General features: G+C 45.3%; 1 protein-coding gene across 1 annotated transcript in view; it reads right to left on the reverse strand.

Moving 5' to 3' along the window:
- The window catches only part of LOC126169519 (synaptic vesicular amine transporter), an 848,981-nt gene that overhangs the window by 75,390 nt on the left and 746,617 nt on the right, over window positions 1-26,974 (reverse strand). The window contains exons 6-7 of the mRNA XM_049920648.1: window positions 21,055-21,138; window positions 11,156-11,338 (exon numbers count right to left, since the gene is read on the reverse strand). Coding sequence (XP_049776605.1) covers window positions 11,156-11,338; window positions 21,055-21,138 — 267 coding nt within the window. The remainder of the gene's footprint in view (window positions 1-11,155; window positions 11,339-21,054; window positions 21,139-26,974) is intronic.

Below are 26,974 nucleotides of genomic sequence, written 5' to 3' on the forward strand. Positions count from 1 at the left end.
TCATTCCTTGTCCCAAGCCCATATTCTCCTGTAACCTTTTCTTCTACTCCTTCCCCTACAACTGCATTCCAGTCGCCCATGACTATTAGGTTTTCGTCCCCCTTTACATACTGCATTACCCTTTCAATATCCTCATACACTTTCTCTATCTGTTCATCTTCAGCTTGCGACATCGTCATGTATACCTGAACTATCGTTGTCGGTGTTGATCTGCTGTCGATTCTGATTAGAACACCCCGGTCACTGAACTGTTCACAGTAACACACTCTCTGCCCTACCTACCTATTCATAACGAATCCTACCACGTTCAAGCTTCTGACATTCCACGCCCCGACTCGTAGAACGTTATCCTTTCGTAGATTATTCAATCTTTTTCTCATGGTAACCCCCCCCCCCCTTGGCAGACCAATCCCGGAGATCCGAATGGGGGACTATTTCGGAATCTTTTGCCAATGGAGAGATCATCATGACACTTCTTCAATTACAGGCCACATGTCCTGTGGATACACGTTACGTGTCTTTAATGCAGTGGTTTCCATTGCCTTCTGTATTCTCATGTCGTTGATCATTGCTGATTCTTCCGCTTTTAGGGGCAATTTCCCACCCCTAGGACAAGAGAGTGCCCTGAACCTCTATCCGCTCCTCCGCCCTCTTTGACAAGGCCGTTGGCAGAATGAGGCTGACTTCTTATGCCGGAAGTCTTCGGCCGCCAATGCTGATTATTTATCAAAATTTAGGCAGTGGCGGGGATCGAACCCGGGACCGAAGACGTTTTGATTATGAATCAAAGACGCTACCCCTTTTTTTAAATTTGCTACCCCTTTTTTTACGCTACCACTTTTTTTATTTTTGTTTGTTTTTTACTTTTTTTCCTTAAAAAGCCCCTTAGGAAAATAAAAAAAACCTAAGTGCCTCCGCCACTTTTCATCCTATAACAAAAAATCTGATCCACTTCAGGCGTTGGCTCCTGAGTAAACCCACTCCAGAGAGCTGCCTATATACCAGGGGAAATATGGGAATCAAGATTAGGGCTATCCTTTGCCACTTTTTTTTTTTTTTTTTTTTTACATGATTACATTTAGGGAACGTGTACAAATGAGAATTCTAGTAACTAAGTGTTACAAGTAAGTGTTACAACAACAAAGGTGGCATAACAGAGTAATCAAAAAATAAAAATATAAATCACTGATGCAATTCCAACTAAAAGGTTCCTCAATAATGTAACTGGTTCCACTTGGACCCTCGCCATCGTTATCTGATATCTCCAATAGCGCTTTTGAAGGGCATCTGCAACGGAGGCATTCTGCTTCGCTAGTGCCTCAAGGAAAACAACATCCTTGCAGCAGCCTGTCTCTTCCGTCGCTCATGGCTGACAAGGCAGAACGTTGAGCCGTTAGTGTGATGCGGCACAGAACATTAACCGCAGCTTGGCACTCCCCAGCTGAGTGGGGGGTTAACGAAAACGCTGCGTAAATAATTTGCGAAGAGCGTACGGTATTTCGGTGCGCGTTCGAGGGCATTGTGAGCATTTTGTAGGAACCACCAGTAATCAAGCTGCTCTTTCTCTCCGTCGCTAGAGATGTAGGCGACGGTAAGTCCTTTGAACCATGTAAGCGCATGATATTTTGCAGCCGGAAAGTAAGTTTCATCGGGACAGAGTAGGTTCTGAGGGTCAATCATATCAGGTGTGACCCGGAGGTAACAAGCCAATATCTTCTGTGTTAGTCGCCAAACTCCGGACGATGATGCGCATGTAAAACAATGTTCATCGGTATCCAAAAGGTGACAATCTGGGAAATAAGGGAAGTCTGCCAGTCCAATAGTGTGAAGTCGCTGTCGTGTGGCATATTTTTTGTTGGCGATCTGATACCACTTCGAACGCACCGTGGATGACAGAAAGTTGTGGTGTATCGTTTTCCACACTCTTGGCCAGTGAACCGTAGGGTACTTGTTTTCCACCACGTTACGGGGAACAGCCCGCAGAAGGTTGGTATAGAAATCTTTCGCCTTTGGTGGACGTGTGGCGGAGAGGTTCGAGCTGACATAACTGTAATCAAGAATGAAGGTCGACACATGGGAGAGCTGTGGTGCGACGTGCGCAACCGACACCGGCGGGACGTTAGAGACTGGCATCAGAACCTGTAGTAAACGACCCGTGAGAGAGGTATAATGACTTTTCCATCGTTTCCTCATGTTGTTCATGTAAAGGGCAGCTGCTCTTGCCCTGACGTTGACCAATCCCAGCCCTCCTTTGTGCACTGGGAGGGTAAGAGTGTCGTATCGTACTTTAAAGATATGACCTGCGGAAACGTAGTAACTGAAAGCCGCCTGAAGCCGGCGACCTATCTGCAACGGTAGTGGGAGGACTGGTGCCACGTGGTTGAATTTGATGCTACGTAGAGGTTCAGGTGTTCAACACGTTGTAGCTGATTCATGTCCCGGAGCAGGTTCTGTCGCACCATTGCGCGTATGATCTGTAATAACCGTCGGTAGTTTGATGCAGCTGTTTTACGTACATCTTTCTTGAACGTGATTCCCAAATATCGCAGATCAGAAACTGGTGGGAGGGGAGCGAGGGCTTCCGGTCCGAGACCACGCCCAATATCCAACGCCGCCGACTTGTTGATGTTCAGAAGATTGCCTGCGGCCTGTCCGTATCGCTCAATCCAGGTTAGTACGCTTTGAATTTCGTCATTGGAACGAACCAGCAGTAGCAGGTCGTCAGCGTATGTCCTATAGCGAAAAGTGACGTACCGCAGATAGGCGGTGGTTAAGGCCCCCTAGGAGTGGCTCGAGTGCGACTGCATAAAGGTAGGTAGAAAGGGGACAACCCTGTCGTAGAGACCTCTTAATGGGTACTGGTCCTACCGTCCTTCCATTGACCTGGACGTGTGAGCTGGCTGCGGTCCAAAGACGCCGTAGGGTGTCGATGAGGCCCGGGGGGAATCCCATACAGTCCATTACTCGTAGGAGGAAGTTGTGGTGCACTCTATCAAAGGCGCGGTTGAAATCGACGGAGACGATCGCCGCTCTCAGACGGCACGCAGAAGCGATCGCTATTAAGTCCCTGCAGTCACCGGTGGCCATGTGTATGTTGGCTTCTCCCCCCTGTGACGTCTGTTCTGGAGCGAGGATCATCGGCAAAGTCGTCTTAATACGGCTTGCCATAATCCTGGTGAAAATCTTGTAATCGGCGTTCAGCATTGTAAAGGGCCGATAGTCGTTAATCGATAGCGCTCCACCTGGCTTGTGTACCAGTATGAGAAGACCTACAAACGCTGGCGGCACAACACAGTCTGGAGACATAAGTTCGCGGAACATTATAACCCAGCGAGGCATCATGATGTCACGGAAAGTCCGGTAGAATTCGATGGGCAATCCATCAGGTCCAGGAGACTTATTGGACGCACCTTTGTCCACGGCGTCCTCGACTTCCTCGAGTGAGATTTCCTCTGTTAGTGCATTCACGGTAGCCTCGTCGATAGTACGTGTTACCTGCTGTAACACTTCAGGAGTGGCCTCGTCATCGACGGTTCTTTCCTTGTAAAGACGACGTAAAAGATCCTCCACCGCCTTTACTATGGTTTCTTGGGTCGCACATAAGCGACCGTCGTGTGACCTGAGTTGTGTGATTAGATGTTGGCGTTGTCGGCGCTTATCCGCCACATCGTGGTGCATAGTGGGTTCCTCTGCAACCGTTCGGTCGTGCCGTCGCGAGCGGACTACAGCACCTTCTAGTCGGCGCTTCGTCAATGATAGTATGTGAGCCTTGATTCTGCTTTGGTCATGTTGTCTCTCCGGGGAAGGGGGTAAGGCGTCGAGGTCCCTGAGTGCCGCGTAGCAAAAATCGAGTGTCTGTCGATGCCACGCAGTCACGTCCTTGTCATATTGCATAAGTGTCCTACGGACTGCTGGTTTGGCACAGAGGAGACACCACTCCAGGGTCGAGGTGTATCGTAGGTGGCGGCGTTCACAGTCAGTCCACGTTGCTGCAACTTGCCGACGGCAATCCAGGTCCTGGAGATGAGTTATGTTGAGATTCCAAAAGCCATTGCTGCGCCAGACTTGTTGGGGGCGTAGGTGTATAGTGCAGATATAGGCACTGTGATCGGAATAGGCTTGAGGCCATAATTCGGCGTCCACCACACCTTGTGTGAGATCTTGTGACACATATATGCGGTCAAGTCGGCTGGCCGAATGACTGGTAAGATGAGTGTGGCCAGAGCGGTTACCGTGGACTTTTTCCCACGTGTCGCACAAGTGAAGTTCTTGGATCATCGCACCCAGTTCCGGACAAGGCATGTAATGTGGGATTTGGTCCTTGGGGCGAAGTACGCAATTAAAATCGCCGGCGAAGACGCTGTGGTCGTATCGTCCAAGGAAAAGGGGAGCGACATCTGTGGAGTAGAATCTGGCGCGGTCGTGACGTCTTGTGGTACCCGACGGCGCGTAAACATTAATGAATCGGGTGTTGAGTGCCGTAAATGCTATTCCTCGCGCGGAGGGAAGAAACTTGACGTCGGTAACTTCAATGCCTTCACGCACTAATATTGCCACTCCGGTGTCTGCAGATCTACCGGGCGCCACATGTGTGGCGTAACCGTAAAAGTGCGGGAGTGCAGTCGTTTTCACTTCTTGTAGGAAAGCAAAGTCAACTCCCATGGCTCGTATGGTTTCTTTCAAAAGTTGGATCTTGACAGGAGAACTGATCATGTTGATATTCATTGTCGCCAGGCGGTAAGCCTGGCAACGCGTTGTTTGGGCGAGGTTATCCATGTTGAAGTTGGAGAGAAGCGAACATCGGAAGTGATGTCACCCCCCGCCGAACGCGGTCCTCCTTGTGCTGCTTATGCTGCATGATCCGGCGGCGCCTCAGCTGGCCGCGGATCGGGATCTTGTGTCTCGACGTCCTCGGCCCACGAAGCGGGCGCGGATGTCTGTTCATGTTCCATAGCCTCGGAATGTTTGGTAGTAAGGGACCGGGCGACTTCGCTGCCTGCACTGGTACCTTCCCGCTGCTCACTGTTTCTGTCAATGGGCTGATGGTCGAAAGCCGCATGTTCTTCTGTCTGTTCTGCAAGGTTGGAGTCAGTGGAAACAGCCTCAGCTTCGCGGCTGGCTTCTTGAGTGGTCAGTTGTTCTTCCCCGGCCGAATGCGAACCGCTGTGTTCCGACACGGTCCGACGACGGCGCTTTCGGCGTTTCGGTGATCGCTGTTTCCGTACATGGCCTTCATTGTCAGAAGACGGCACTGACTCACGCTCCGCCGGAACAAACGCTTCGGTCGGTACAATAAGGGAATCAATTGCCATCTTGCCGGCGTCAATGTCTGTCGCGTTCGGTAGCTCCAGAGTCGTAGTACTATTTTCCACCACTGGCCAGGTCGGCGGATCATCCAGGTTTTTGTCCGTGGAAAGTGATTCTTGTACCGCTGAAGCGGTCGGCCGTGTCTGTTGTGTGAAGAACGTCGTGAGCGCCGCCGCGTAAGTCACGGGTAGAATAGTCTTCGCCGCTGGTGGTGCAACGTCCTTCGGTGGGAGTTGTGTGACCCGACGCTGGAGGCACTCGGAACGAAGATGACCTTCCTTGCCGCATCCGGAACACGTCTTCGGCTGGCCGTCATAAATAACTATGGCCCGGCATCCTCCTATCTGTAGATAGGATGGCATGTGTCGTTGGAGATCTATGCGCACGTGGCGTACTCCATTGAGTACTGGATACGTCCTAAACTGGGTCCATTTTTCAGTCACGTGTTCGTGTACCGTGCCGTAGGGGCGGAGCGCCGCAACAACTTCTGCCGCCGGGAGTTCAAATGGAAGTTCGAATATGCGTATAGTCCGCAGTCCCATTGCGGCATGGCCGACCTCGACGTTGCCAACATTGCCATCTGCGTGGCGGAAGCGGAGTTCTTGTTTCATCTCACGAAGCACCTTGTCGCATGTAGTTTCGTTTATGAGCTTTACATAGACCGTGCTACTGACGATCGAAAAATGAATGCCGACAATGTCGGCAGCCGGGATCTTCGTTTCCTCTTTTAAAAAGCGTTAGACTTCGAGCGCCTTTGGTCGGGTAAAGTCGTACCGAAATGTGAATTTCAAGGTTGATCTTCTGTATTGGTTTGCCATGGTCTTGTAGCGCTACGGCGTCACGTTAGTGTCGGCTGAAGAAAGTAAACAAGGCGCGCGGGCCCTCTCTGACAGCGGAGAGCACACACCGCACGTCTGCTTCGCTCGGATGCGAGAGCCGCACTCCCCCTAGACCACGGTCGAACTGTACTGAATTTTCATATTCAAGCGAAAAGTGGTAAATGGCCAAATAGAGTTCCAAACTGATCAGTGTGAGGTCAAGTTTTGGAAAAATAAGAAAAAAAACTAAGTGTTCAAAGCGTTCTGTGTGGTTAAGAAAACATTAAATAGTGATTTTAGAGAAATTTAATTTGCCAGCCAGAGGTCTAAGTTTGTAAAAAAAGGTATGGTCTGCTTAGGCAGAAGAATTCTTTCTTTCTTATTGAAAAAAAGTCATGGTATCGTCCAGAGATCGTGACGCCACACCAAAGTCAGTAAAGCGAATCGAACCACAGACATTAGCGAGGGCTCTTGCAATCCGCAACAACCAATGGAGAACAGTCCAGAAACCACTCCCTCCCTCTCAGTACAGCAGCACCCTCGCACAGAGGTCAATGTAGTGTCGAGCATGCAAGAGTTCAGCCCTAGTTTCAGACTTCAGCTACAACAATCAACATCATAGTGTCGGACCAACGTTTTCGTACAGTTATACTGTTGTAAATTTGGAACACCATGCCTCAAGAGAACAATTTGTTAATCAGTATGTTAAGTGAGGCTTTCATAGTGAATAACGGTTGTAATTTACCCAGTACTCCTGTGGCAAAGAAATGTGTCAAAGTAAAGTAATTTTTTTATTAATTAATGTAATAAAGTGAACTAATACTTCATGTGTTCTAAATTGATGAGCCTCCTCCCAGAGCTATCAGAGAACCCACAGTTGTGGCCAGACGACAGGACTTTCACATCATAAATTGAAACTTCCCTGTCTTCTGCTGATCTACACTCCTGGAAATTGAAATAAGAACACCGTGAATTCATTGTCCCAGGAAGGGGAAACTTTATTGAGACATTCCTGGGGTCAGATACATCACATGATCACAATGACAGAACCACAGGCACATAGACATAGGCAACAGAGCATGCACAATGTCGGCACTAGTACAGTGTATATCCACCTTTCGCAGCAATGCAGGCTGCTATTCTCCCATGGAGACGATCGTAGAGATGCTGGATGTAGTCCTGTGGAACGGCTTGCCATGCCATTTCCACCTGGCGCCTCAGTTGGACCAGCGTTCGTGCTGGACGTGCAGACCGCGTGAGACGACGCTTCATCCAGTCCCAAACATGCTCAATGGGGGACAGATCCGGAGATCTTGCTGGCCAGGGTAGTTGACTTACACCTTCTAGAGCACGTTGGGTGGCACGGGATACATGCGGACGTGCATTGTCCTGTTGGAACAGCAAGTTCCCTTGCCGGTCTAGGAATGGTAGAACGATGGGTTCGATGACGGTTTGGATGTACCGTACACTATTCAGTGTCCCCTCGACGATCACCAGTGGTGTACGGCCAGTGTAGGAGATCGCTCCCCACACCATGATGCCGGGTGTTGGCCCTGTGTGCCTCGGTCGTATGCAGTCCTGATTGTGGCGCTCACCTGCACGGCGCCAAACACGCATACGACCATCATTGGCACCAAGGCAGAAGCGACTCTCATCGCTGAAGACGACACGTCTCCATTCGTCCCTCCATTCACGCCTGTCGCGACACCACTGGATGCGGGCTGCACGATGTTGGGGCGTGAGCGGAAGACGGCCTAACGGTGTGCGGGACCGTAGCCCAGCTTCATGGAGACGGTTGCGTATGGTCCTCGCCGATACCCCAGGAGCAACAGTGTCCCTAATTTGCTGGGAAGTGGCGGTGCGGTCCCCTACGGCACTGCGTAGGATCCTACGGTCTTGGCGTGCATCCGTGCGTCGCTGCGGTCCGGTCCCAGGTCGACGGGCACGTGCACCTTCCGCCGACCACGGGCGACAACATCGATGTACTGTGGAGACCTCACGCCCCACGTGTTGAGCAATTCGGCGGTACGTCCACCCGGCCTCCCGCATGCCCACTATACGCCCTCGCTCAAAGTCCGTCAACTGCACATACGGTTCACGTCCACGCTGTCGCGGCATGCTACCAGTGTTAAAGACTGCGATGGAGCTCCGTATGCCACGGCAAACTGGCTGACACTGACGGCGGCGGTGCACAAATGCTGCGCAGCTAGCGCCATTCGACGGCCAACACCGCGGTTCCTGGTGTGTCCGCTGTGCCGTGCGTGTGATCATTGCTTGTACAGCCCTCTCGCAGTGTCCGGAGCAAGTATGGTGGGTCTGACACACCGGTGTCAATGTGTTCTTTTTTCCATTTCCAGGAGTGTATATATTCTTAATAATACATACACTCTTAATCACAATAACAGAATACCGACCCATATTTAAATATATTTTATGATGTCTTAACAAAACTTCAAATTGGAAAAAAACTGAAAAAACAATTTTGTTATGAAATTATATATCTAAAAGTAATATTTAAATTAAATTAAAGTAACATTTGACGAGCCATGACTTCAGATAGCAATAGTATCTTTGGAGTACACAATAGCTGACTGTACGGCCTACCTAGTCCACCAGACAAATACCAGAGAGGACTTTTTATAATTTTAAGTTACACGTTGAATTTTAAATTCTCAACCGGCACGTCATTTGCTGTACATGATTTCGAGCGTCATTAAGATGTGCGACAAATTTTTGTCGGCTGTCTTATTTCTTACTTTTATATAAATTATTTCACAAAACATGTGACTGCCTTCTTTTCATATGTTTTAAAATTTAGAAATTTACATAACTTACAAGAATTTTTTCATTTCTTCGGAATATGTGTTACGTTGAGGGGTCAGAACTTGCAAAATATGTACCGCTCTAAGGCGGAGCTATTTCTCCGAAGCCCACCGTGAAATATAGAGGAGGAACATAACAGTGGCTGACACGTTTGTTGGTGTGGTCAACTTCCGCCGCAAGTGTATAAACACATGTTTGTAAATGTAAACGTCTTTTTCTAACGGCAATATAATATTTACTTCCAAGATAATTTCGCCTTTGTATATTACATCCAGATGTGCATGACTACTATGCAATGGACAGTAAAGTGCCTGGCAGAGGGTTCATCGAACCATCATCCACCGACTTCTCTACCGTTCCACTCTCGAAAACTTCAAACTTCCTGTGCAAGTTCTGATTTCTCTTACTTTATTACTACGATCATTCCCCCCTTTAAGCCGGCAGGCCCCAATAAAATATTTTTCGCATTAGTTTGAAGGGATCCTGCCGCAACGAAAGGCGCTATTGTTTTAATGATTACCATCCCATCTCGCGTGTGGCAACGGCCTTGCCGCAGTGGATACACCGGTTCCCGTGAGATCATCGAAGTTAAGCACTGTCGGGCGTGGTCGGCAGTTGGATGGGTGACCATCCAGGTCGCCATGCGCTGTTGCGATTTTACGGAGTGCACTCAGCCTCGTGATGCCAATTGAGGAGCTAGTCGACCGAATAGTAGCGGCTTCGGTCAAGAATACCATCATAACGACCGGGAGAGCGGTGTGCTGACCCCACGCCCCTCCTATGCGCATCCTCCCGTGAGGATGACACGGCGTCGCGCTAAGCAAACAGTCTATAAAACCATCGAAAATATTGAATTTTCCACATCTGCTGCAGACAAGAAGAAGAACGCAGTGAAGAATACAGCTGCCGCCGCACTCCTTGATGGACCATCAGTTTTCTGTGGATGTAGACTGAACTTTAGCATTGACATTAACGATACTTTTACCCATGGTTCAGTCTACATCCACAGAAAACTGATGGTCCATCAAGGAGTGCGGCGGCAGCTGTATTCTTCACTGCGTTCTTCTTCTTGTCTGCAGCAGATGTGGAAAATTCAATATTTTCGATGGTTTTATAGACTGTTTGCTTAGCGCGACGACGATATCTTCTGTAAGGCATCTTGGCAGCGTTCAATGCAGTTGCCTATGCAGCAGCAGCAGCGCGAGTGATCCGCTCTAAGCAAACAGTCTATAAAACCATCGAGAACATTGAATTCTCAACATCTGCTGCAGACAAGAAGAAGAATGCTGTGAAGAACATTGCTGCTACTGCACTTATCGACGGACCCTGTGTCTTCTGTGGGTGTAGACTTAACTTTAGCATTGACATTAACGATTCCTTTACTCATGGTAATGGTTGGCTTACTGTAGCTATTGTACGAGGAGGTACAGGAGTACCTAATGTTCCTGGACTTTAAAGTTTTGTAGACAGAGATATTATTGCCTACCGTACCTACCATATGGCAGAACTTGCAAATAAAGACTTTGGTAAATCTGCCTATATGTCTACCTCTGCATTGTCTTTGTATACTCGTAACAAAAGAAAAATATCTGTAAATGAGTCTGTATTCATTTGGGTTAAAGGTAAAGGAGTATGTGAATATGTAAAGTTTGTTGCTGATTGTACTTTGTATTTTCATAAATAAAGTGATCTATAGCGTAGCTGAAAACCGGACAAGGGTGCATCTAGGATATGACGGCATAGAGTATGTAACAACATGTCACGTCAGCACACTGACCACTTGACCTTTGACCCCGGCCGATAAGGCCGACCGACGTCATCTTGGCAGCGCGCCAGCGGCGGACTTAGCGCACAGCGCACAGCGGTAGGCCATTCGTGGACTGAAGACGGAGTGCTGAGTGCTACCCCAACTCGCGTACTGTATTAAAGGAATCTTCAGTGGCTTTTTTTTTTAGTTAGTTAATTTTTGTGATATAAGAATTTTCAGTGGATTATAGCAGTTAGTTATTTAACGACCTGAAAACGTCTGCTGAAAATTCCTTCAATATAAAAATGCAAAACTCTTCTGGGAAGTAAATATTGCACTGCTCGAGGGGAAGGGCGTTTGAATTCATACAAGTAACAGAGACTGAGTGCAATGATTTATTCTACAGTAACAGGAGAGGCCAGGCTTAGGAGTAGAGTGGGCGCGCAGGCGCGGTACCTACGGCCGTCTCCGAGGGCGAGCGCCGACAGCACGAGGAAGGGCGCCGACTTGCCGACGAACTCGTACATGACGCCACCGAAGGGCGGACCAATCAGCACTCCGAGCGCCAGCCCGCCCAGCGCGATGCCCATCGCGTTGCCGCGCTCCTTGTCGTCCGGGTAGCGCTCCGCCAGCATCCCCATTCCTGCCGACACGCACCACACCACGTAGCGTTCACACATTTACACACAGCGCCAACTAAGGCCAACGAACGACAGTCAACCGCTTCGTCGGGCGAGGTTTCCGTAGTGAGTACTGGCGGAAAACCGGAGCGAACGAAGCAGTTGGTCTTGGTTACAGTTAGGCCTGTTGGCAGTAACATCACAGCGTTGGGCGTTGGGAACCCTTTCGTAGTGTACCGATCTGCTTGAAAGGCATATACAAAGGGTAAATTAATTAAAGTTTTGAAACTTCCTGGCAGATTAAAACTGTGTGCCCGACCGAGACTCGAACTCGGGACCTTTGCCTTTCGCGGGCAAGTGCTCTACCATCTGAGCTACCGAAGCACGACTCACGTCCGGTACTCACAGCCCGCGAAAGGCAAAGGTCCCGGGTTCGAGTCTCGGTCGGGCACACAGTTTTAATCTGCCAGGAAGTTTCATATCAGCGCACACTCCGCTGCAGAGTGAAAAATTTCATTCTGGAAACATCCCCCAGGCTGTGGCTAAGCCATGTCTCCGCAATATCCTTTCTTTCAGGAGTGCTGGTTCTGCAAGGTTCGCAGGAGAGCTTCTGTAAAGTTTGGAAGGTAGGAGACGAGATACTGGCAGAAGTAAAGCTGTGAGTACCGGACGTTAGTCGTGCTTCGGTAGCTCAGTTGGTAGAGCACTTGCCCGCGAAAGGCAAAGGTCCCGAGTTCGAGTCTCGGTCGGGCACACAGTTTTAATCTGCCAGGAAGTGTCATATCAGCGCACACTCCGCTGCAGAGTGAAAAATTTCATTATGGAATTAAAGTTTTGTAAGAAAATATGATATTGAACCAGAGATGGTCAAATGTAGTATCGATTGTCTAGTAGCGCCTCTGCTCAACAGCGATCGCTGATTCAAAGTGTTACGAGTAATGTGTTAGACCAACTTTGGATCGGAGATATATGGAAGATTCTCAAGTGCAAAGACGTGTTATATCTTTTTTGTGCCGGATATACAGGGTGGTCCATTGATCGTGACCGGGCCAAATATCTCACGAAATAAGCGTCAAACTACAAAGAACGAAACTTGTCTAGCTTGAAGGGGAAAACCAGATGGCCCTATGGTTGACCCGCTAGATGGCGCTGCCATAGATGGTTCAAATGGTTCAAATGGCTCTGAGCACTATGGGACTTAACATCTGAGGTCATCAGTCCCCTAGAACATAGAACTACTTAAACCTAACTAACCTAAGGACATCACAAACAGCCATGCCAGAGGCAGTATTGGAACCTGCGATCGTAGCAGTCGTGCTGTTCCAGACTGAAGAGCCTAGAACCGCTCGGCCACACCGGCCGGCTGCTGCCATAGATGAAACGGATATCAACTGCGTTTTTTAAAAATAGGAACCCCCATTTTTATTACATATTCTTGTAATACGTAAAGAAATATGAATGTTTTAGTTGGACCACTTTTTTTGCTTTGTGACAGATGGCGCTGTAATAGTCACAAACATATGGCTCACAATTTTAGACGAATAGTTGGTAACAGGTAGGTTTTTTAAATTAAAATCCAGAACGTAGGTACGTTCGAACATTTAATTTCGATTGTTCCAATGTGATACACATACCTTTGTGAACTTATCATTTCTGAGAACGCATGCTGTTACAGCGTGATTACCACCTGTAAATACCACATTAAAGCAAAAAAATTCTCAAAATGATGTTCTTCAACCTCAATGCATATGGCAATGATGTGTAACGACATTCCTCTCAACAGCCAGTAGTTCGCCTTGCGTAATGTTCACACATGCATTGACAATGCGCTGACGCATGTTGTCAGGCGTAGTCGGTGGATCACGATAGCAAATATCCTTCAACTTTCCACACAGAAAGAAATCCGGGGACGTCAGATCCGGTGATCGTGCGGGCCATGGTATGGTGCTTCGACGACCAATCCACCTGTCATGAAGTATGCTATTCATTACCGTTTCAACCGCACGCGAGCTATGTGCCGGACATCCATCATGTTGGAAGTACATCGCCATTCTGTCATGCAGTGAAACATCTTGTAGTAACATCGGTAGAACATTACATAGGAAATCAGCATACATTGCCCCATTTAGATTGCCGTCGATAAAATGGGGGCCAATTATCCTTCCTCCCATAATGCCGCACCATACATTAACCCGCCAAGGTCGCTGATGTTCCACTTGTCGCAGCCATCGTGCATTTTCCGTTGCTCAATAGTGCATATCTTGACGGTTTACGTTACCGCTGTTGGTAAATGACGCTTCGTCGCTAAATAGGACGCGTGCAAAAAATCTGTCATCGCCCCGTAATTTCTCTTGTGCGCAGTGGCAGAATTCAACATGACGTTCAAAGTCGTCGCCATGCAATTCCTGGCGCATAGAAATATGGTACGGGTGCAATCGATGTTGATATGTAGGATTCTCAACACCGACGTTTTTGAGATTCCCGATTCTCGCGCAATTTGTCTGCTACTGAAGTGTGGATTAGCCGCGACAGCAGCTAAAACACCTACTTGGGCATCATCATTTGTTGCACGTCGTGGTTGACATTTCACATGTGGCTGAACACTTCCTGTTTCCTTAAATAACGCAACTATCCAGCGAACGGTCCGGACACTTGGATGATGTCGTCCAGGATACCGAGCAGCTTACATAACACACGCCCGTTGGGCATTTTGATCACAATAGCCATACATCAACACGATATCGACCTTTTCCGCAATTGGTAAACGGTCCATTTTAACACGGGTAATATATCACGAAGCAAATACCGTCTGCACTGGCGGAATGTTTCGTGATACCATGTACTTATACATTTGTGACTATTACAGCGCCATCTGTCACAAAGCGAAAAAAGTGGTCCAACTAAAACATTCCTTTTTCTTTACGAACTACACGAATATGTAATAAAAGATGGGGGTTCCTATTTAAAAGAACGCAGTTGATATCCGTTTGACCTATGGCAGCGCCATCTAGCGGGCCAACCATAGCGCCATCTGGTTTCCCCCTTCAAGGTAGACGAGTTTCGTTCTTTGTAATTTTTTTCTTTTGATGCTTATTTGTTGAGATATTTGGCCCGGTCACTGTCAATGGACCACCCTGTATACTGACTCGCTACGGGCAGTAATGATTATTTTTATTTGCAAGATACTATGATGTTTGCTAACTGTAAAAGGAATCTCGACAGAGGTTAGGAATAACTGAAGTAAAAAAAAGTTGTTTTGTTACTAATGCAATGCGCGTAAACATAAGTGATGATTGAGACAATGTACAGCTCTCACATCCAATGATTTTGTAAAGCTAATTGCTAATGTATAATTAGGTTATTGACTGTGTTCATTGTGACCATTATTAATTTTTAGATCAAAATACAAGTTTTATGTACCATATTGTGACTTACCCCAAGTCAGTACTAGTTCCGAGATCCATGTCATTTTTGATTAACTATTTTTCTCAAGAAGTTATTGTCTCAGTCATATTCGATTTAATTAAAATGTGTGCTAAGCAACAGTATTGCACGTTAGCTGTTTGGTAGCTATACAATTTAAAGTGCTAACAAAGAGCAGTGCGTAGAGCATTACCATTGCGCAGATAAAAGTAAGAAATTTTATTGTTTTAGAGATAGCATTCATTAAGCACAGGGACAATTATTTTCAAATTGAACAAGTTTTGTTTTATTACTAGGGCCAATTACAAATCAATAGAATTGCATAAAATTAAGTTTTTGTTTTGCGTAAATTCATGTAGTTTTGGTTTGGTTTATAGTTATTGACTTTTTAAATTCTCACAGCTAAATTAAACTTACGTTCTCGCCACGAGATAAAATACACGTTCACATGCCATTCCCATCCCGACTGCTGTGTTTCAGACTACTGTCAGTTAAATAATTTCAATCACATTTCAAACGTACATGTTTTATGCTGTGTCTCTAGAACGGGTGTGTATTTAAGTATATTCAGGACAGCCACAAGAAGCAGTTAGTGTCTGTATTGATGCTTTCGTTCTTTAATTTAACAAGAGCATCATCAGAAAGCAATGTACAGTTTTATTATTATTATTTACCCTCTACATCTCCCTCCAGTATAATGGAAGCTATTCCCTGATGTCTTAAAAGATGTCCTGTCAAATGATTCAAATGGCTCTGTGCACTATGGGACTTAACTTCTGAGGTCATCAGTCCCGTAGAACTTAGAAATAATTAAACCGAACTAACTTAAGGACATAACACACAACCATGCCCGAGGCAGGATTCGAACCTGCGACGGTAGCGGTCGCGCGGTTCCAGAATGTAGCGCCTAGAACCGCTCGGCCACCTCGGCTGCCAGATGTCCTATCATCCAGCCCCTTTTTCTTATCTGTGTTTTCCATATATTGTTTCCATCTCCGAATCTGCGCAGAACTTCCTCGTTCGTTACCTTATCGGTCCCCTTGATTTCCAACATTTGCTGCAGCAACACTCCTCAAATGATTCGATTCTTCTCTGCTCCGGTTTTCCCACAGTCCATGTTTCACTAGCTTACAATGCTCCAATCCAAACTTACATTCTCATAAATTTCTATCTCAAAAAATTAAAGAATGAAAATAATGAATAAAACATACTGACTGTGGGTGTGACTTGTGCCTGTAGTGAAAAACCTGAATTCAACAGTAGCTGTTTCACCTGCAGGCAATGCTTGCTCTTGCTAAGGATGTGTATTTATGATGTTTAAAAATACTCGATTATAAAACGGGAGTTATGAGCCCCTACGAACTGCGATTATCAAAACAAACTGAAAACACTAAAGGCTAGGAGGGAAATAACTCAGCTATTAGAAAGTGATACGCACGATGTAAAAAAGGAAACGATGACTTTATTGACATCTTTTCGCCGCGAGCGACAAAGAGAAACAAACAAACCTGGTAATGATTATTAACTTTCTGCTGCAGGTACAGTTCTCCTAAAAGAGATGTTAGCTTTGGAAATTCTAGGCCTACACAGTTCAGTAACAATTCGAAATCTGTACCTTTCATCAGGGAAGAAATATGAAATAGCCCATATTCCAATTCAGCTTTAAGGCAGACTTTAATTCTGACCCACCACATTGCTCTCTGTTTTTCAATAGGAAGTCATCCGCAAGCGTCGTCTCTTCTTTTTATGACGATCAGCTGTTTCCAGTAAAATAAATGCTGCAAATGCGACGAATACGAAAGCCACTTCTTTCCTCATAATATCGGCCGGTTGAATTTTAGTTATGACAATAAAAAAACGGTAGCAACGTAGTAATTTATTAGGGTCAACTGTGATTCCACTTGGCCGAATGCCATGGTCCCAAGCCTTCGTTTGGTGTGGATGAGAAGCCGATCCTCAAAGAATTGGCAACCAACGTTTCCCCCGGGCTTTCCAACCAGGCGTCGGATTGGGGCAGCAGAACGGTTTGGAGGTCTGTAACCGCTGCCCGTAGAAAGCTGTCGGCGCTGGCACTTGTTGCGCGCGTTGCCAACAGGGGCGTCTGGGAGCCGATAAGGAGTGCGTACGGCGGAGGCCGTACCACGCATGCATGGGAAGCAGTGGAGCTCAGAAAGTAGATGATATTAGTAGTAATCTTCCGAGAGAGCCGGTGAGTAACAGTAACGTAGAGTACAACAGTCATATTTCCATTAGCCCCATGTTAGGATGCTGTTAATACTTTAAGGGGTACTCCTCTTTGAAAATGTCAAAAAATCGATTTTATTTTGACTGAAATGTTCCCTGCTATGCCTGTTTGATTGTAGTTTTCATCCCACGTTCGCCAGAAACTCGGTTATTGAATTAAATGGCGATTTGTCAAAGAGTGTCTCCGAAAACCATTCACAAAATGTGTGCACTGTGCTTACTGTTTATGAATCACTTGATTGCTTGACTCCTTAATTCTGAATGGCAGAAACTGAAAGGCTTCACACTGCCAGTGCATTGACTGACTGCTGCCGCTAATATGGTTCAAATGGCTCTGAGCACTATGGGACTTAACATCTATGGTCATCAGTCCCCTAGAACTTAGAACTACTTAAACCAAACTAACCTAAGGACATCACACAACACCCAGTCATCACGAGGCAGAGAAAATCCCTGACCCCGCCGGGAATCGAACCCGGGAACCCGGGCGTGGGAAGCGAGAACGCTACCGCACGACCACGAGCTGCGGACCCGCTAATAATAATAATAATAATAATAATAATAATAATAATAATAATAAGTCAAGGACATGTGGCATCAGGATAAAGTTGACATTGTACCAATTATACTATCAACTACAGGAGTCATACCACACAATATCAACCAGTACATCAACGCAATACAGCTACATCCAAACGTATATATACAACTATAGAATTCTGTAATTATTGATACATGTTCAGTTACCCGAAAGTTCCTAAACGCAATGTAACATATACCGTACAGTTAAAAGGAAGTCACGCTTGACCAAGGTCCGCGTCACTTTCCATTTTTAACCAGATATAACGTCTGAGAAAGGAAAGAAATAATAATAATAATAATACTGGGAGCGCAATGCCAAACGATCTTAATGGACACTTGAAAACCATGGCATTGATAAAATATCCGTTTTCCAACTACAGAAAGCCCTGTTACTAGGATCTGAACTAATTGTCCGCCGGTACATCATACAGTGCTAGACGCTTGGGAAGTATCAGAATGGTAAGGAAATACAAAATCCAGCATAATGAACTCATTTGCTGTGTTCACGGCTATGAACAGTGTGTGTATATCAATGAAAATAATCAATGTTTGAAAATATAATGTGGATAGGTGAAAAATCTACTCACCAAGTGGCGAAAGGAATAAACACATATAAAATGTGGAAGGCTTTTGGAGCTATTGGCTTCTTTTTCTGGCAGAAGGATTGAAGGGAAAAGTATAATAATAATAATAATAATAATAATAATAATAATAATAATAATAGCGTGTAAGCCCTACAGCAGGGTAAGAGGGATTACATAGATGTTGTTGCGTTGTGCTGTCAATTAGTTCATTTACTGTTGCAAAATGAGTAATGCAGCCATTTCTGATCCATTACAGGAACTACCTCCATCTCGGAGAAGATATTTTTCATAAATATTTAAACATAAGTGTCGTATACGTCTCAATTTGACTGTCATTGATGCATGCTACAAGGTAAAAAGTATGTGTAAAGTGGATAGACGATGTGATGTTCATACATTCGTTCCACAAGGTGTAGCCTCCATTTAGTGTTGTTCTCCACCAAAACTACGGTTCGATCGTTTTGGTGAAATACATAAATGACGTAATAATGGTAGGATTGCCATTAGTGTTGATAGCTTTGGTAGGGAAAGAAACATAAATGAATATGTGAGAGAGAAACAGGGAGTCGATAACTTGTCTTTGGTTTTTGTGTGTTTTTCACATAGCTAGCACCGCTCATCGTTCAGTGTTAGTGCAACTTGTATTCTATATCTTTGCTAAATATAAATTGCATTTGATGAGTATTAAACATTAGTTCATTACATAACGTCTGTGCATTTAGTAATCAAAGCAAATACTTTTGATGTAAGTACAATTTACATGCACAGCATAAGGCATAGCAATATACATATTATTGTTGTTGCTTTTTGTATTCAGTAGAATGTGTTTCATCATGATCAAAGGCAAGAGTTCCCTGTTGTTATTGATATGTGCGAAAGCTGTTTATGAATAACCGAAGAATGTTTTATGTAAGCTCCATGAAGTATTGGAGTGATGATTGATATGTTTTTGCTTCGTGTTTTTTTTTTTAATTTTACCCTTTTTTGAGGAAAATGAGTTTTCTAGCACGCATGGCAAATCTGTCCTTTTTTACTTTTAGTTCTTCATCCCTCTACTTCAAGTTATAGATCAGCAATTTTCGAATAAAACCTGAACTAAGGATCGTCAATTTGAGTTTTTCAATAAATACCGTTTATTTTTAAGAAACAGGAGGATAACTATACAGAACAAATATGTTCCGTGGGTTATGCGGCCTTTTATATATCCTTTCTCAGTTTCTAGATCGTTCACCGCTTCCGGTTTCTAGTGGAATCTAATACGGCACTGATCTCATGTGTAAACAAAGCGATCGAAATGAGGTAACTCCCAGTAGTATGCAACATGCCTAACCTACATGTAACACGCTTACGATCTTAACTCACCAAAGCTGCAAGGAAAACTACTGAAATTTCTGCTTACTTGTGGTAGCCTACGGCTTTTTACAACCATACCACCATCACATTGTGTCACGTGTTAATGCTAAATTTGAAGAAAAAAAAGTAGTTATTGGTAACTTCAGCAATAAATATTACAATCATTTGGAATAGTGATAACGGTAATGATCTTTCAAAAACAGTTTAGTTTCGTGACCTATACATTTTCGAGCCCTTATGTCCTTACCCCTCAGAAGATTCATTTCCACCACCCCCCCCCCTTCCCCCCAGGGGGTAATTACTCCAGGTTGGGAACCACTGGTGCAGTCACTCTCCAGCGTGTGAAAGCCTCGTGTGTTGCTACAATACTTCCAATTACTCTGTGTGTAAGTGAGGTAGGTAACGCAGAATTAAATTTCCTGATTCGCATCTAAAAAAATCTTTCCCCCCGTAGAGCCATTCATAGGCGTTCATTCTTGGGGTTTTAATGTTGACACCCACTGAATTAATTTCCTGGGGTAGGTAGTATGTAGCACACATGGTTAGTAGGTCCCGCTAGTTCTACATCTACATCTATACTCCGCAAGCCACCCAACGGTGCGTGGCGGAGGGCACTTTACGTGCCACTGTCATTACCTCTCTTTCCTGTTCCAGTCGCGTATGGTTCGCGGAAAGAACGACTGCCGGAAAGCCTCCGTGCGCGCTCTAATCTCTCTAATTTTACATTCGTGATCTCCTCGGGAGGTATAAGTAGGGGTAAGCAATATATTCGATACCTCGTCCAGAAACGCACCCTCTCGAAACCTGGACACTGCGATGCAGAGCGCCTCTCTTGCAGAGTCTGCCACTTGAGTTTGCTAAACATCTCCGTAACGCTATCACGCTTACCAAACAACCCTGTGACGAAACGCGCCGCTCTTCTTTGGATCTTCTCTATCTCCTCCGTCAACCCGAACAGGTACGGATCCCACACTGATGAGCAATACTCAAGTATAGGTCGAACGAGTGTTTTGTAAGCCACCTCCTCTGTTGATGGACTACATTTTCTAAGGACTCTCCCAATGAATCTCAACCTGGTACCCGCCTTACCAACAATTAATTTTATATGATCATTCCACTTCAAATCGTTCCGCACGCATACTCCCAGATATTTTACAGAAGTAACTGCTACCAGTGTTTGTTCCGCTATCATATAATCATACAATAAAGGATCCTTCTTTCTATGTATTCGCAATACATTACATTTGTCTATGTTAAGGGTCAGTTGCCACTCCCTGCACCAAGTGCCTATCCGCTGCAGATCTTCCTGCATTTCGCTACAATTTTCTAATGCTGCAACTTCTCTGTATACTACAGCACCATCCGCGAAAAACCGCAATCACTCTGTCCCAGAGCCGGCGAAAACTAAAGGACGTGAAGCGTCAGCGAACGTTTTGTCTCTAACGAAAGTTGTTGCCCATGGCGTAATCTGTCACCCCTAGACTATGAAACCTCTTGTATTCATCCACATTAGTGTATTGCTAGGTTAATGAAGCCTGCAAGGCGGAACTTACCAGAAACACTGGAGCAGGAAGAGCCGATGCCTTGCAGAGCGCGAGCCAGGAAGAGGACACCGTAGCTCCGGCCGAAAGCGAAGACTGCGAACAGACAAACAGCGTCATCAGCTAGATTGGTGATGAGGTGGGGCTGTCAGGTAACTGTAGAACTTCAGTGCAGATGGCAGTCAGCTGTTTATTTTTATACTCAGTGCTACCGGTTTCGATCAGTAGACCGTTATCAAGCCGAAGCAAAGAGCAACCAGCTGATCGCTGCAACATTCGAAGTGAATAACTTCGATGTTTGGACAAAAACATAGCTTCAGTTTGCTAATCATCTACTGATCGAAACCTGTAGCATTGAGCATAAAAATAAACAGCTGGTGGTCATCTACAATGAAGTTTCACATGCGTCGCTAGCGCCAGCGTCCCTACAGGGTGACTGTGCTGCGCGTAAAATATGAAACCCGGCTCCCGGGGCTGTAACTCTGGTGGCCTCGTGGGGCAGGGACGCGTGAGTGGCGGGCATCTTGCGCTCCGCCCCAGTTCCAAAGCTGCCAAGAACTTGAGGGCCCGTCTGCAGCACTTTGCTTTCTCGTTGATTACCCCACTCACCTCGGAGCAGCTATGGGAGAGCCCGCACTGTGGGGATTAATCTGCGAAAATGTGCGTCCTTCGGAGTAAAATGGAAGAGTACATTGCACTGTGGCGTAAAAATGGATGCAACTTCTCCCAGACATCTGCACGCTCAGTTTTCTGTGTACCTCACGAAGAAGGCTTTTTTCCGGTGTAGTAGCTTTGTAACGAAAAGAAAGGCACAAAATACACACAGTAAATGTTAAACAAAATGAGAACACAAGGCCTATCCTACAAGGTTCAAATGGTTCAAATGGCTCTGAGCGCTATGGGACTTAACTACTAAGGTCATCAGTCCCCTAGAACTTAGAGCTACTTAATCCTAACTAACCTAAGGACATCACACACATCCATGCCCGAGGCAGGATTCGAACTTGCGACCATAGCGGTCACGCGGTTCCAAACTGACGCGCTTAGAACCGCACGGCCACACCGGCCGGCTCCTACAAGGAAAGTACTACTTGAACGGTAAAAAAAAAGCTAAAAGACGGAAATACTGGTAAGACTCTTCTTGGAAGTTTGGGTCTGACCGTGAGGACTGCTTGGATAGCCTAATGGCAAGGGAACTCGCAATAAGCGGGAAATCCGGGTTTGAGTCCCAATCCGGCACAAATTTTCATTCTCTACATTCCAGTTACAGCTGATTGTTGTCCGATACATTTCATGCAAATCAAATAAGTTTCCACCAGGACACAAAAACTTGCTTGAAACATCCCAAATTAGCGGCAGAATCGACAACAAAAAAATCAACAAGCTGACAGTTGCCTGTGTTGTCTGTATTAACAACAAGAAATATTAACCACGCTAGCTTTCACTACTCTTCTAGTATTTTGTTAGCGTTCAGCAGCAGAAGTACCTGCTGCAGCAAAAACAACGCATCAGTATTGATCTACCTAAAGCAGGAAACTGGATACCAGAAGCGCCTTTGTTAGATTGGTCAGAGAGTAAGTAACGACGTCTTCCAGAGGCAGGATAACGTAGCTTTCGTGTGAATAGAGACCTGTGTCGCTGTGTGGCTAGGGCCTGCCGTTGGGTAGACCGTTCGTCGGCTGCAAGTCTTTCGATTTGACGCCACTTGGGCGACCTGCGCGTCGATGGGGATGAAATGATGACTAGGACAACACAGCACCCAGTCCCTGAGAGGAGAAAATCTCCGACCCAGCCGGGAATCGAACCCGGGCCCTTAGGATTGTGTGTCGCTGTGAGAAGGGGGGATCTACTCCTAATGAGCTACACTGCAAACTGGAGGTAACGAAATCTCCATTTTTCTTATACATTTTGAACTTCCTGTTACTTTGTTTATTTGTTAGTAATGATAATGAAGTCCCATGCTTCTTTACAGAGCGTAGGGGAACGATGCGGGAGACCCGCACCGCCTTACTAGGCAAGGTCCTAATGGAGTGGTCTGCCGTTGCCTTCCTCCGACCGTAATGGGGATGAATGATGATGATAAAGACGACACAACAACACCCAGTCATCCCGAGGCAGGAAAAATCCCTGACCCCGCCGGGAATCGAACCCGGGACCCCGTGCTCGGGAAGCGAGAACGCTACCGCGAGACCACGAGGGGCGGACCTTATTCGTTAGTACTAAAGCATTATAACCACAGAATTTTTGTTAACTGATTTTCGCGAATCTTACCGTGCTCAACGACCGATCGGTGGTTCGACAAGTGTTCTGTCTGGGCAGAAGCTTTCATTAGCGCAAGCATTGTGCCTGTGGCCCTGGTAAACTGGCTGTACACAGGTGAGGGCCTTATGACAACTGCTGTGGTGTGTGTGTTTTAATTTAATACGGAGGTGAAATTTTATATTTGACTGACTCCTTTCGACTACATTTTAACGTACCACTGCCCCAACAGTCCGTCTGGAAAAATTCCCTGTGCCAGTGATGCACTACATACATCACTAATGACATTACTTATTAACTCAGAAAAACGTTTTAGAACTCTGTTTGAACTTCCATCACACCATATCAGCATTTCTTTAGAATTTTTATTATTCTATTTATTTCAGTGAAGGGTTTTGTTGCTATTTCCTGCTACTTAAAGCTTTTGGTATGACATTTTTAAAATAGTCTCTTGTTTCTTCAACTCAACCATTTAACCCTATTTTTGCTGCTACATTTGGAAACTGATTGTGGTAAGTATTTGCAGCTTGTGAGTTATCAATCACAACACTGTAAATTAGTTTAACTAATATGGTTTCTTGTAACCTGACTCACTGTCCTATCTCCCGTTTACCAGTCATCCACGGCATTGTTATTTATTTTATTTTTTTGGATATTCTGGAATAGTTTTTAGGAAAGCTATTTTTAAATATTGCCTCAAATTTACAGTGGAATAAAAAGAATTGGACGTTACAATTTCTTCCTACGTATACCTCATTATATACATCTCCTAAGTAACTCTTGAAACACTGTATCATGTTTTCATTAATAAGCGTCACTGCTTTGTATAAACAAGGTGCTGTATTGATTATTTTCATTAACTGTGTATAATGATCAGATAGTTTGCTAACAACTGGATATGCATTAATCGTTTCAGTCTGAGCACTGTCTACAAAAATGTTATCAATCAGGGCCCTACCATCCGGTTATACACGAGTTGGAAACTTAACTCTAGAAGGTACATTGAAAAGCCAAAATAATCATTCCAGTTCCAATGTAAAATCTCTATGAAGTACAGTTTTTTCTTGTCTGACAGGCAGCTCAATAAATCATCTAGACTGCCTATAAATAGCTGAAAATTTGCTAGAGGGCTCCTGTAGACAGCGGCAATTATCAGAGAAGTATTCTGCAGTAATATCTCACAGGTAAATGCTTCTAGGTTTTGATCTGCACAAAAACGATTTGTTTCAGTATTTTTGACTTCGTTCCCAACTTTTATATATGTTGCAACTCCTTCTTTTTTCTGTTGACTGTACTCGACAATGATGCCAATCTATAGTCACCGATACTTTTCTATCCCTCTGATTTACATGGCGTTGAGACACCGATAGAACATTTGGCACTTCCGCACTTTCCATATCTTCTACACCCACAAGAAGCTCATCAGTCTTGTTTTTCAGCTCCCATTCTTCTGATGAAACAAGTTAATTTTACTTTTCTGGAAACTGTAACATATATTCTGGTTCTGTTTTGTTGTAATTTTTTTGAAGACCATCTGTTTGTAACCTGGTTGTAACCTAAAACGTGTGCCCTCCTGACTCCAGATGGCAGGTATTTTGACTTGGGTACTTGAGGCAGTAACAGCAGAATGTATTGGTCAGGAGACTCCGTACGTGGACTAGTTGTTGGATATCATCTGAGTAACAATTTGATCACGGACATTCGAACTCTGTTAAAGCTCCCTAAGTCAACTATTGGTGATGTGACTGCGAAGTCGAAACGTGAGGAAACAGCCACAGCTAACGGGAGACAAGGCAGGCCTTATGTACTGACTCGCAGGGACAGTCGAACATTGCAGACAGAGGTTGTAAACAACGTCATGAAATCAGCGAAAAGGATCACTTGAGTCCCGAAGTGCTACCAGCGTTCCAGCTGGCACAGTGGCTGTGTGTAGAGTGTTAATAAGAGTGGGGTACAATGCTCGAACAGCTCCCTGTAAGTCACACATTTCTAATGCTGAGCGGTGATTGAGGTGATGTAAAGAGTGACGCCTTTGGACAGTGGATGACTGAAAACGAGTGATTTGGGGTGATGAGTCACACAATAAACTGTGGCAATCCGATGGAACGGTTTGGGTTTGGGGAATGCCTGGAGGACGTTACCTGCCATCATTTGCAGTGCCAATAGTGAAGTACAGAGGGGATTGTCTTATGGTGTGGAGGTGGTTTCCGCGGTTAAGGCGTGGTCCCCTTATTGCATTTAATAAAACGCTAAATGTGGATGTATATGAACACATTCTACAGCATCGTGAATTTGTGCAGTTCATGACGGTTCGGAGACGATGGTTGTTCGTGTCAGAATGTCAATGGACACTGTCATAAAGCGACATCTGTAAGGCAGTGCTTTTTGGGCAACAACATTCCTAAAATGGACTAGTTTGTCGGGAGTCTCGACTTGAAGCCTATGGAACACCTTTGGGATGAGTTAGAGCGTTGACCTCGCTCTAGGCCCCAGCGCCCCACATTACAGTCGGTTCTCGTTTAGGTTCTTGCTGAAAAATGGACTGCCGTTCGTCTACAGATATTCAGACTCATACTGGTAGTGTCCCCAGCAGAGTTCAAGCCTTCTTAAAGGAGAAGAGTGAACATTCCTCATATTAATGACCAATGACAGGTGTCCAGATATCTTTTATCAGATAGTGTATTTGTGGGAACGGTTGCTCCGTTTCAATAGCAGGCTCAGCTCACTAAGATACTACAACAACAAAGGTGTTTTAAGTAATATGATTCTGGCAATACCATACTTTACAGAGTTTTCAGATTTCGGATACTCGATAATTTACGCAACTTCCGCACAAAAGTAAATAAATTGCTTGCATTTCTAAAGAAAGACAGGTGTACCTAACGGGGGCAAGAGAAGTCTACCGGCGCCCCACCCTTTAAAAATTAAACATCTTCACAAAACAAACTGAAGAAATCCTGAACATATAGTGAATACTGAGTAGCACTAAACGCACCTAGAATGGTTTGTCATGAACTGTCAATATTATTTCGTCTTTTTCCTCCAAATTAACATCAGTTCCTCCACAACTCCCTTTCCCAACCCTCTCCCACCTGTCTCCATCTGCCGTTGTCAGACACCGGGTACGGGGTAGCAAGGAAACGGTTTCTCGAGCCGTATTATTGTGGGACACTTTACAGAATGACAAAAACTATCATTTGTGCAGCCTCGCGCAATAGGACACGCAAAAATCTTTTGAGCCTACGAGTGATGACTGAAATGGCGACCTTAAAGCGACCACCGCTAACTTAAATTTCCATCGTCTGTTTCGTTTGTATATCTGAGTCTTGCAGTGAACTAGTCATCCGTTGCTTCTCAGTTGATTAATTTTCTAGAATTAGTATAAGAATTTTAATGCATGGTCAGATTTCGCGTATTAATACACAACGATAAATATATCCTTATTAATGTAATACCATAGATACTGTGTGCAAAATTGACGGATGAAAGTAACTTTGCGTGGTGAGTCACTTCACAGTAACATAGCTCGATGAAACTTAGACGCCGGGCGGAGTGGCCGAGCGGTTCTGGCCGCTACAGTCTGGAACCGCGCGACCGATACGGTCGCAGGTTCGAATCCTGCCTCGGGTATGGATGTGTGTGATGTCTTTAGGTTAGTTAGGTTTAAGTAGTT

The sequence above is a fragment of the Schistocerca cancellata genome, chromosome 1 (genome assembly GCF_023864275.1).
Source record: "Schistocerca cancellata isolate TAMUIC-IGC-003103 chromosome 1, iqSchCanc2.1, whole genome shotgun sequence".
NCBI lineage: Eukaryota > Metazoa > Arthropoda > Insecta > Orthoptera > Acrididae > Schistocerca > Schistocerca cancellata.